Below are 12,632 nucleotides of genomic sequence, written 5' to 3'. Positions count from 1 at the left end.
TCTTCAGCCTGTCCTTGTGAGGTTGGAAATTAACTTGTACTTCATATATGGAAGGCAAGGGTATGAAGGAATAGTTGCCAAAAGAGTAGATGAATGTGGCGTGCCCAGTTGGTGACACATGGAAGTTAATGTTTTTCTTTTTGAACTGCTCCAGCTGTTTCTTCGAGTGCTCGGCAGATCAGAACATCCAGGTAGTGATGGAATCGGGAGAAATGTCCCAGCTGAACTGCAGGTGCCAAAATCTAAGTCACCTTGACCTCTCCTAGTATCAGTGGAGAGAAGTAGGTCAGATGTTTTGTGCTTGAAAGGCACACATGTAGTTTTTTAAAAGCAGCCAAAACCAAAAATGCATTGCGCAGTCTTAAGTATCAAAACCTTATTTTGGGAATCACAGCCTGATTTTGGAAATCACAGTAGAGCATGAGAAGTGGATCTTTGTTTTAGCTTAAATTTCTGCCCATATCCTATAGTAGAAACACACACACACACACACACACAAAAAAAAGGCTATATACTTTTGCTTTGTACATTTGTGAGTCTCACTGTGTGACTTGTTTACAGTTGTGGGATTGGAGAAGGTTTTTATTTCAATTTGGAGTATTTTTTAGTAAGTCCTGATTCTGACTTTGGATGTCACTAAAGTGTTTTGTAGTTGTGTTATAGGAAATCATGCCGTAGTTTGCAAAACAGAAACTAAGCAGGAATGTGTGTTGTGGAGCACAACTATTGTACTGTTACTCAGAACAACTTTTAATGTATGTACCTAAAATCAGGCCATGGACTCAAACCAGCTGTACTGAATGGTAATAAAAATTACCTGTCCAGGCTGAGCTGGTCAGACCTGAGGATGCTGCCGGCTGAAATGATGAGCAACACTTGAGCTTTGGACCAGGTTCTGCCCTTGGGTGCTGTGCCTCACAGCTGAGGCTTGAAGACAGATTATAGAAGTAAAAGGTTTCAGCCTGTGCGATCTCAAATGAGCAGCGTTTCTTCATCTGCCAAGATAAAATACATCTGTTTCTGGATATCTCTAGGTGCCTTCTGCCCTCAGGTCTTGTAAAGTGCCAGACAGCCCTTTGTGTGTCAGATCCTCCTCCTTTCACTCCTACTTTTGTGGTTTGCAACTGTATTATTCATCACTCTCTTTGTATGTGTGTTATGGGCAGCAGAAGAATATTGAGTGATTAATTTCCAGAGCCCATGCTCCTCATCAGGCCAGTTGCACAGCAACCTCACCTACAGAACAAGAGAAATGTCCCATGTCTGCTTATTCTAAATTCTTTCAACTCTAAATATTCAGCTTGGAGAAGCTTGTTCTTTGATGTGGTTGTGAATGAGCGCACCCCCCTCCCTGTGCTTGCTTCGGTTACTGCAGAGACTGCTCCGAGTCGCTGCCACAGGTGCTGCTCCTTGAGCAGGAGGGTGGCAGAGAAGCGATGGTGGCCTGGTTGAGAACAAGCTTTTATGTCCCTGCCTTTCCTGTTACGCTTTCTTCACTGAGCTCATCCGACTTTGCAGTAAAGTCATCTTTTTAAGGAAGAAACGCTGTCCAAGTAAGACAAAGGGTAATGGGTTCAGACTGGAACACAAGATGTTCCACTTAAATTTGAGAAGAAACTTCTTCTCAGTGAGGGTGCCAGAGCCTGGCCCAGGCTGCCCAGGGAAGCTGTGGAGTCTCCTTCTGTGCAGACATTCAAACCCGCCTGGACACCTTCCTGTGGAACCTCAGCTGGGTGTTCCTGCTCCGGCAGGGGGATTGCACTGGATGAGCTTTTGAGGTCCCTTCCAATCCCTGACATTCTGTGATTCCAAGCTGGGTGACCTAGAGACGAAGTCCTGAACAGGTTACCTTGCTGGACTGGTAGCCTGTTTTAATTTGGATTCACCTTTTTTTTTTTTTCCTTCTGCTAACGGTTCACAATCAGTGTGCAACAGCTGACAAACCTGAGGATCAGCTCTGCTGTTGTTCTTTGTGTGTCTCCCAGGTGTTAACACAGAATCACAGAATGTTAGGGATTGGAAAGGACCTCAAAAGCTCATCCAGTCCAATCCCCCTACCGGAGCAGGAACACCCAGATGAGGTTACACAGGAAGCTGTCCAGGCGGGTTTGAATGTCTGCAGAGAAGGAGACTCCACAACCCCCCTGAGCAGCCTGGTCCAGGCTCTGGCACCCTCACTGAGAAGAAGTTTCTTCTCAAATTTAAGTGGAACATCTTGTGTTCCAGTTTGAACCCATTCCCCCTTGTCCTACCATTGGTTGTCACCGAGAAGAGCCTGGCTCCATTCTCCTGACACTCACCCTTTATATATTTATAAACATTAATGAGCTGGGCCCTCAGTCTCCTCCAAGCTGAAGAGCCCCAGCCCCCTCAGTCTCTCCTCATAAGGAAGATGCTCGACTCCATCATCTTTGTGGCTCTAACTCTTGTAACCAAGTTCAAGACAAGTCACTGCGGTAAGACAGTGAGTGAGCAGTGAGGGCTCCAGACCACTGCTGGTAATCTGCAAACTGGTGCTTGTGTCTCTGCCTGTGGGTGTTGTCACGGTGCATGAAGGTGCAGCTGGAGTTGGGGAGATATAACACTTTGGTTTGCATTCTGTCTAACTTTTAACTTCCTTTGAACAGCCTTTGTCATAGTCACTTCCTTTCAGCAGCACGTTGCTTAATGCTTTAGTAAAACAAAGCGTGAAGCTGACATGATACGGTAAATCTATTGTTTCCTGCAGGATGAGAAAAAAAAGTTTTATTTAATACAAGTTAGGTTTTTTTTCCTTCCAGAAACACACAACTTTGCTTTTCTGCCTCATGCATTTCCGTGCTCTCATATGACAAAGATTACTAATACCAGAAGATTGCAAATAGATAGCTTTACTCCTGCTCTTTAGATACACAGTACAAGTCATCTTTAACCACATTTAAATCATGACATTGCGTGGAAGACTTGAGAGAGTCTTAAGACTATTTGATCACTGACCCAGAATTATATACACACCTTTTATTGAGCCCTGAAAAGAGATATTTAGTTTGTTTTGCCACTTGTCATCAATTTACAGCTACCAAAGCTCAGTGCAGGTTTAAGACCATCTCAAGGAAACAGCTGGTGTTGTAGCTCATGTTCTGCTGTCTGCAGGGAGCAAGAAACGCTGCTGGGTGCTCACAAAAACCAGGTGTGCCTTTCAGTAGCCTTAAAACCAATTTTCTTTTTTATTTTTGCTAGGGTGCATTTCTTCTCTAGAGAAATGATCTTGAGTTCCTATGAAAAAGCTGAGTTTCATGTATTTGGGGGTGAAGAAAGCACTTTATGAAGTGTAAACATTTCTGATGCAAGGAAAGATTCTCTGAACTGCTGAATGAACTTTGCCAGCCGTTGCTTCTGCCTGTGATTAAATTGGTTCGTTAGCTTGTTTTTCTAGTGTGATAGAATGAATCGAGAATTACAGATTCCTCCTCCTGCTGCCGTGGAGCTAACAAAATGTCCCCATTAGCAAAAGTAAAACATGACTTAGAATTTGTGACTGCCATTTGAAGAGGAACAGAGATGGAAGATGAGAGCAGAGCTTGCCCCTGTCCGCTCTCTGTGCCGACGGCATCAATATTAGTGCAGAGAGGTTGCAATTTAACCACATGAATTAGGGCTTCTTCACCCTTCCGAAACAAGTAAGAAAACACTCAGGTCTGCATCCCTGCCGTTTTTTGTAGCTGTCTTGTTTCGGTGCTCCTGTTACGGTGCATTTGCATCTTGAAATTTGCTCTGCAAGAGCTGGACCCTCTGCCCCCAGAGACCTGTGAAAGCCCATGTGCAACCAGGTCCAGTTTACAAGTGTTATCACCTGGTTTGTCTGTGTTGGGGCTCCCCCAGCCTGCATCAGTAACTGGCTCTGGTTGGTAATGGAGCAGCCAGAGCATTTCTACTCTTTGCTGAATGTTTCTATATGTTTGCTATTGTATAGTGCGTTAGTGGCATAGGCAGCGTGGGTGGGAGGGGAAGTCTCTGAGCTCCCCTGTGACTGAAGGCTTCAAAAGCATCTTGATAAGTTAGAAACCAGATGGCTCTAGTGTAAATCATTGGGTATATTGGCGGTTTGTATCAAGATGGGGAAGATCTTTCAAAGAAAGAAGATCCTTCAGGAATCAGGGAAAGAAAGAGAAAGCAAAATAAGTTTTTAGTAACTACACAGTCTTCAGGTTTGGTTTCCAGTTCATCTTCAATAAACAAAATTAAAGTCTTAATTGCTGCTCATGTAACATAAATCTTTCTTTCCATATTTGATAGATCTGATTTCTTCCAGATGTAGTACTTGTTTTGTAAATTCTTACTAGCAGTTGTAGTCATATTTCATTATAATTTATTATAATGTTTTATTAGAATAGATGACACTTTCTTGGGTAAGAAAAGATGGCCCAGTGCTGGGGGTTGTACCTTGAGATGACTCGAGGAACACAAACTATTTCTTGCTCCCCTGTAGACATCTCCATTACCTTTAATATGTTGTGTTAGTGTCTCTCTCTTTCATTGTTCAGTTGTAAAACAGGGATGCTGCTACCAGAACTGTTTGGAACACATACTACTAAAGATGAGCCAGGAGAAACTAGTCTGGACTACTAGTAATAGCTATATTTTTAAAAGCCTTTATTCTTTATTTATCTATATCTGTGCAGCACCTTTTGGCTTTCGTGGTCTCCACTAGCATTTTGCAGACCCTGCTCTGTATTTTTATTGTCTCTTCTGAGACCCAGAACAGCAATTCTCGTGGACTGCTGAATGGACAGAGTGCTGAGGTGGCTTTTGATGGAAAGCAACATCTCTGTTTGGGTGTGTGGTTGGTTGATTTGTTCTGGTTTGGTTTGATTGGTTGGTTTGTGGTGTTGTTTTCTTGGAGGACCCTGAGGATTAGACAGAACTTCAGTGGTCTCACCTGAAAGCACCTTGCGTAGAACTGAATTCAGTTTATTTGAGCTTTCTCTGATCTTCTGTTAAAAAAAAAAATAAATAAAGCCACAGGTTGCTGTGTTTTAAAACTGTGTGTAATCTAAGGGATGTCAGAATATTTTACGTGCTTAAAACCAAGTGATTTCAATTTTAACATCTTTTTATCTGAAGACATGCTGCAGTGATATATGTGTATTCTGGTTTTGTTTGTTTAAATTCTGTGACTTGTTTTAACTCTCCTGTTGTTCCACTGCAGGGCAAGATTTGGTTGATTGATTTTAACCCATTTGGTGAAGTAACAGACTCCCTGTTGTTTACCTGGGAAGAACTGACCTCTGGGACAAACTTGAAAGGAGACCAGGGTGAAGGGGAAGCCACAGAGCAGGTACAGCCCTGCCTGACAAACCCAACAGGCGTTTTGGCCTTTTCTTTCTTCGTTAGAGTCAAATTATGATGCAAATCTCGTTGAAGTAAATGGAAAACCTTTAACTCATGAAACATAAACTCTTTGTAAGTAGAATCTGCTTTTTTAGACAGCAGTTAATTCTCAACAAGCATCACACGTGAGTTTTAGATGCCCGCAAGGGAATTTTTACTTCAAAGAATACAAGCCCACACTGCAGTTTTGACCACATTGCAAAGAAGATGCCCCAAAACTTGCTTTTCTGCAGTTTTGATGTGCTCTTTGCAACTCCTCTTAAAATCGGTTACTTTTCTATTTCATCACTTAAAGTTCTGTTTTGTTCCTGATATCTGTCATGCACTTTCCCAGAGTTCCAGATTTATGTTTGGGGAGAGGCAAAAAGAAGCTTAATTTCTGTCTCTTCCTCGTATGGAATACCCTTAGGGAAGCTTTGTCCTCTGGTTGAACTCCCTGGATTTACAGAGCAGGGCTTTTCTATCCCTCCTCCAAGCTGCATTGCCTCCAAAAAACCTCCAAATAACTTCCCGTTAGTACAGAGAGGGAGGAATAGTCGTCATTTATTTGTACTCCAGCTTTTTTCTCACTGCATGCTTGAGATGGAGTCCTCACGTCTTAACGAGTCCTTGGAGAGCTGGATAGAACACATGAAGTAGCACGTTACTGGGTCTTGGGAAGCGCTTGGTAGTTGTCTGAGATGGCTACTCAGATAGCATAGGCTTCTCTATATTTTCTAGCTCTTCAACTGCATTCGAGGTAACTGAGGTGACGTGCACTATTGAGCTGATTTTAACATTTAAGCTTTGCTTTAGTTCTGTTGGCATTTTCATAAAGGGAAACCCACCACCCTTCAGGATGTCGTTCGTGCCATTTTCTCTTCATCCCGCCGCGTGGCTATTGCTGTACGAAAACCATGAACCTTCCTCCTAAAAGCTATGTATCTTGTGTGAAAACACGCTCCCAATCCTTGAGCTGTCCATGGGACACCTGGATTTTGTTTTGAGGATTGGTTTTTCTGTGCCAGATGCTTTACACACTTTTCTCTGGTGTAAACCTGGATGAAAAGTCGAATCGCTTGTCTTCATGCTGAAGCTTATGTCCCATCACAGAGCCTGGTGTGAAGTTACTCAACTTCTGCCTTAATTGCCCACTGTATGGCTTTACTTTTATGTTGCATGTCGAGATGTTGATCTGAAAATTATATCAAGTGACACAAAACCTGTTGCTACCATTGAGTGTTTAGAGATTTTTTTTTTTTGTATTTTATGGCAATATTCTTTCCTTCACTAAGTAAATTGGCTGTAAAGCTTAGAATGTAATTTCAGTAAAGTTATATTTGCAAATATGGGTTTAAACAAGGAACCTGTGAAGACAACTTTAGGGGTTATATTGTAAAGATTTTCTTTACCCACATATTTATGTAGATAATATCGCCTAAAGTTCCGTATAGCTCCATTATTACAGCACTGTTAAAAGTGTATGTGTGCTAAATGCATGAATAATTGATACAATGTAGAAACTTTAAAGTGAGGGAATTAATGCCTTTATTTGACTGTTATTAACATTTTAACTTTTGCTCTTAAGTGGACAGAATTTTTAATCAGAAACCAACAATTTTTAGAAAACATGGATTTAGTTGAATGAATGCCAAATAAACTCATTGGCAAAGTGACTCAGTCTCACCGAGGAGTTCAAGAAACATTTTTAGCTTTATTTGCTTACACCCTTCTTGTCTTATCCCATGTCTTTTCCAAAGGATTCTCCGGTTTTCCGTTGTACGAACAGTGAAGTTACCGTCCAGCCGAGTCCGTACCTGAGCTACCGACTGCCCAAAGACTTTGTGGACCTTTCGACAGGAGAGGATGTGCACAAATTAATTGACTTTCTTAAATTGGTAAGAAGCACTGAAAAAAAACCTACTGCTCTTCCATCTTTGTGAAATGGCAACATCAAAGTGCCTGGAGTTGTGCTTTTGTAATTAATGTAGTTTATGTAATTACAGAAAATTAATGTGTGAAGCCATCGTAAAATGTATTGTTGATATGATTTTAAGTGATAAAGAGCAAGCTTTCATCCTGATCTCACTTCAGCTAATTAATTTTATCTTTACAGGAAGCAGTAAATGTAATTTGACAAATCTGCTGAAGGACCTAGATGTTTTCTTTCTTATTTAAACGTAAATACAAATGTAGTATAAATGGAAATGTGTTTGTTGAATGGCTGAAGCTAATGCTTTTAAGAACTTCTTTAAAAGTTAGAAGATAGGTATGTTAGGAAAAAACCTTAAACACTTGTTCCTTTTTCAAGATAATATTTCTTTGTTCCTTTGAACAGTGACATGAAAACATGACATATTTGTAAGCAAGAAAAGGGGGGGACAGGGTGCCTTCATCTTCACCACTGACATCTGCCACCACCAGCATGTTTTCTGGTTCTTGTATGTGCTGCTGGTGAATATACGGGGCAAATCTTGATTTTTACTGTAAATAAAATCCTATATTTTGGGGTGGGGGAGAGGGTTAATATTGCTCTGTTCCATTTGCTGGAAACATCATCTCTTAACCATTCAAAAAATGACTTAGAAATGCAGTCATTGTCTGATACCCATTGTATCTGGAACTAATCATCGTGATTTATTAGTGCTCTTCCTTCAGATAACTGTGTCCTAACATTATGAACTCTCCCATTCCCTTGACAGAAAAGAAATCAGCAAGATGATGACTGAGGCACCAAGAAGAATTACACTGAATTACAAGCAAGAAACGTGGCAAAAGCTGTATTTAGCATAACTATTAAACTATCGATTTAAAGAAAACCTGCTTTTTACAGTCAGTGAAAGAACTGAAGAGCTGTTCATCCTGTGTCTCTGGTTTATATAAAAGTGTAGAAAAGCGTTTTCAGGGAAACGTGAAAGGTGAGGGTGAGTTCTCACTGGAATCCAGGTTAAACACAATTATACCACGGTGCAAGCAAGCGACAATCGCAGTGCGACTGAGCGACTGCTTTCCCGTCTCGTAATGTGAAGATTGATGCCACTGAAGTGTGCCGGCGACTCTTCAGTGATAAATATGACAATATTTAATGCTTGTGCGGTTAAAACATCAAGCATTTTCTGAATCTAGGCACAGTCTTGCTTAAAATATAGCGTAGTCACAAGGAAGAAAGGAATGTACAGATTTTTCTGTAGTAACCTTTTAAAATTGTAAATTGACTTTGTTTGTGGACTTATTTCTGCATTATGAGGGCCAATACTTCATTTCGGAGAACAGCTATAGCTAGAGTAGACTATTTAAGGTTCAAAAAATTTGCATTTCAGGAATTTGAAATTCTGAATGTATTTCAAGGAAAGTCATATTTTCACAGTAGATAAAGCCATGAAATTTGTTAAACTTCACCTATTTCATTTTCATAGTAAAGCTTTCTTGAAACTCATTTTTTAACAGGATTGCATACTAGACACCTGTGGCTTTAATATAAATAGTTAAACGTAACATCAACCTGTAGTTTTATATGTGGACTCAGTCTTGTTTCTTTTCTGTCACATCTCTAAGTTTCTTAAGAAAACAGATTACCCTTTCAGTTCTTAAAATTCTGTATTCATTAGGTATTTAATGGTTTTTGTATAAAAGGAAGCTTGGCTGAATTTGGGGAAACAGAAGCTTTTGTTACCGATTGCTGTTATTTAGGAGGTGGTGGGAGGACAGTTTTGGGTGAAGAATCGATTAACTTTTGGCTGTTGCTGTTTTCCTGGCATCAGTAATGTGTTAACTGCACAATTCCTGCAGAAACAAAAGGACATTTGCAGGTGCTCACGGCCCCTGGAAACTGGTTCCTATTTCAAACCAGTTATGTGATACTTCACGTGTGTATATAAAGCTGTTCATGTTTCTTTGCCTTGCTTCAATTTGATACGGTGCTCGGTTACAATCTGTTCTTAGATGTCAAATCTGAGTTTAGATGTTAAATTATTACTTACTGGCTTTATTTAGCTTCAGTTTTGAGTGAATACTTACTCTAGTTCAAGGGTATGCAGATTAAGAAACAAGTTCTACCAAATGTATTGATGCAACATCACAGATTTAAGGCTGCTGGCATCTGAGAGCACAAGACCTACCCTTGAAGCGATGGAATCTCCTTCTCAGTAGCTTTTTGTACACAAATTAGATGATCATTAACTCAGGGCTGGGCTATACCTAATCCTGCCACACTGCAGGACTCCAGATGAGTTTTCTCACCTTTATCAGAGCGATTATTTGAGTATAAATGTCTCTAAATCAAACAAAAATCAACAAAGCTTTCATTTTTCTTTTAAAGTTTCTAGCCATAACTTAACCTATTGCGATGGTCTAACCACACTTCCATTACACAGAAAACACCCTGGAATTGCCAGCAAATTCATAAATGCTTCTGAGCTACAGGTTATTGTCTTGAACAACACCGAGTCTTGGTTAAAAGCTGTAAGATAGTTTCCTGCATCTTTTTTAGTGGGCTCCACTGATTCATTTACCATTATCACAGCTTTCTGTGGTGGATGTTCACCAGAACATACACAGTGTTGGGACCAGATTGTTGGGACCCTGTGCACTCTAGAGTGTCCTATCAGGTGAGCAGGCTGGAGCAGTTGCCTTTTAACAGTTGTTTGCTTCTTGACATTGTTATTTATCCCAAAAATGGCATCACCAAGTGAAGTGTCCACAATCGACTTGTTGGCAGCTCTTGTGTTTGCAAGAACCATGGTCTTGTGTGGGTGTTCTGCTTTTATAGTTGAGCTTTTCTAGGACAAATCACAGTGGAATTGGATGCTGACCCAGCACTTGGCTCACTAAACAGCTTTGTTACTGGTCTGTACTGGTCCTTTGGTTAAAGGACCATCAACAATACCATGCTGGCATTAGCATGGGCTTAGTTTTAATGAACAACCGTAAAAGGCTGCAGAGTAAAACCGCTAGTCCCATGTTCAGGTTCTGATACAGAAAACTTCCCTCCTATAAAAATCTGTTCTACATCATTAGGTTCCCCAAAATACCATATCCTTACAACTTAAATGCATTATATTTACTTTGCTTCTTGCTCCAGCTTCAGGTAACTGAACACCGAAATTCTGTTGTCTGCTAGAATAAGGATTCCTCTTCTAAAAGGATTTTCATTCCAAATGACCTTTTGATCTGTGAGGATAATTAACAAGCGTGTTCCTCTTGGGTGAGGAAGCTAATGCTGACACATTAAAAATGCTTCAGATCAATTTTAAACTGAATAGTATATGGCACTGTTTAAATTCATCGTAAAATCAGTTTCTGTCTCTCGGCATCATGCAGAAATTTGAAAATACAAAATTCCAGCTGTTCAGGTCCTTGTTCATGTGATTCAATGATCTGATCACCGTTTGCTCCGTATTCTACGACGTATTCTTAGTTATATGCTTAAAACATTCCATAAAGTTGTTTGTAATCTCACCTGGATGACAGACATGAGAAGTTCTAGAAGGAGAGAGCAGTGAGTTGCTTTACACGGAGCATTTGTTCTGTGTCGAATGGTCTGAGCATCGCGAGGCTCTGCTCGTGGGCTGCAGCGCTGCCAGCAGCCCCAAAGAGAAGTCTTTGTTGTTTTGCAGCCAATGTTCGTGATATTTAATCTCCCAAGTGGGGATGGGGATCCAGTAACCCCATCAGCAGGAGTTGTTAACATGCACTGGCTTAGTTCAGGATTTGGATGATGCTCCTGTATTTCTGGGCTGCAGACTCTTCTGTTTGTTACCTTTGACTCCGCTTTTTTGCAGTGTTATCTTCATCTTCCCTGGCACACCAATCCAATATTTGTGTGCATGTTAAGATTAGAATAAGCAGCAGCATGGATAATACTGATCTGAATTCTAAAACCTCTCTCTGTCCACTTTTCCCTCCCTCTTAGAAAGATATTTTTTTGATTGGTGCTCTATAATAGCTGAAAAAAACCCCCTACAATAGGGGAATAAGAGCCATCTCTGAGTGTCAGCAAGATGAATACCACTTGTTGGATTCTACTCACTGTGTATGGCTTGTGAAAATCCTCATAACTGCATCCAACTGGAAATTTCATGTATCTGGTCCTTAGCCTGTTGCTGATGTCCAGGGTGCAGAGCCGGCGGGAGCGGGAGATGCACTTTGGGTGTCTGTTCAAGCAACGTGGACTATTAGACTAAACTTTCAAGGTTTCAGGCTTTCAAGGAAGCGTTGCCAGATGGGAGGATTCCAAAATAGATCAGTGGTAGTGTGGAGATGGGTACTGGTGTGGGACAAACCTGTGTAAGAGCACTTCTGGTACCTTTGTGTGTGACTGAGTTTGGCTTCACAAACTGTCCCAAATCTGAAGGGTCGAGCAGCTGGAGAAGACGGCGGGGTATCTGTTAGTGGGTATAAAAAGGCGAATCAGCTCGGAAACTGGTAAATAATTTCAACCGTAGAGGCCAAGAGTATACAGTTCAGGTTATGTTTGGGTAGCAAGTCTATCACTTCAAAAAATAATACTTAAAATGCGTATCTCTGGCTACGCGGAGATGGGCCTTACAATGTACTACAGAAACAGACCACAGTGCTTTTGATTCATGAAGCATACTTGGTAAGGCTGATATTTAGATGCTTAATAAATCTGTCTTAAAAGTTTACCTGGCTGTTGAATTAAGTGTCTTTATTTCTGTTTGAATTTGATGATATCTGTAAAGATAAAGTCTGCAACGTGTCATCCTACTGAAATTATATAGAATTAAAATATTTGTTGGCATAATTGGAGTATTTTGTGCAGACCTGAAGAGTCCTTAACCAGTAATATGTGATTACGGACTTTGATGGTAATAAAGACATGAGCGCTGCAGTAAGAGTGGTGGTTTTATTCAGGGGGAACATCTGCTGTATGTCCCTGTGCAAACTATTGTAGCAATGTACTCCCTGAGTACCAAGGGTGTTCTGACTGCTCTAAGGTCCCATTAGTAGGTGACCAGGCTTCTTCCATTGATGTGTGTTGTCAGGTTGTAGGAAAAGGTTGGTTGCCCATTGATCAAAAGCACTACCTTCTCAGAACCTTCCTCTGTGGAAGCATGGTAGTTATAAATAAGCTTTCAGGAGAGATCTGGGGCTCCTAAACAGCATTTCTAGCCAAGAGAAAACAAAACGATCAATACTTGTTATTTCTAGTCTTTGGAGTTCAAATGCAGATGGTGGAGGGGCTTGGAATATTGGTTTCTGTCTTAGCTTCTGCTATGAAGCTGTGTCCGGAAAGACTTCTGCACTTCATTGATATAAATGAA

General features: G+C 40.8%; 1 protein-coding gene across 1 annotated transcript in view; it reads left to right on the top strand.

Moving 5' to 3' along the window:
- The window catches only part of CDC123 (cell division cycle 123), a 38,584-nt gene extending 26,591 nt beyond the window's left edge, over nucleotides 1–11,993 (top strand). Inside the window, exons 11-13 of the mRNA XM_065838619.2 lie at nucleotides 5,189–5,317; nucleotides 7,110–7,247; nucleotides 8,052–11,993. Of these exons, the coding sequence (XP_065694691.1) occupies nucleotides 5,189–5,317; nucleotides 7,110–7,247; nucleotides 8,052–8,078 (294 nt within the window). The 3' untranslated portion in view covers nucleotides 8,079–11,993. The remainder of the gene's footprint in view (nucleotides 1–5,188; nucleotides 5,318–7,109; nucleotides 7,248–8,051) is intronic.
- Nucleotides 11,994–12,632: the final 639 nt, after the last annotated feature.

The sequence above is a fragment of the Patagioenas fasciata genome, chromosome 1 (genome assembly GCF_037038585.1).
Source record: "Patagioenas fasciata isolate bPatFas1 chromosome 1, bPatFas1.hap1, whole genome shotgun sequence".
NCBI lineage: Eukaryota > Metazoa > Chordata > Aves > Columbiformes > Columbidae > Patagioenas > Patagioenas fasciata.
Note: the sequence above shows the minus strand (reverse complement) of the source record. Positions and strands in the feature narration are given on the sequence as shown.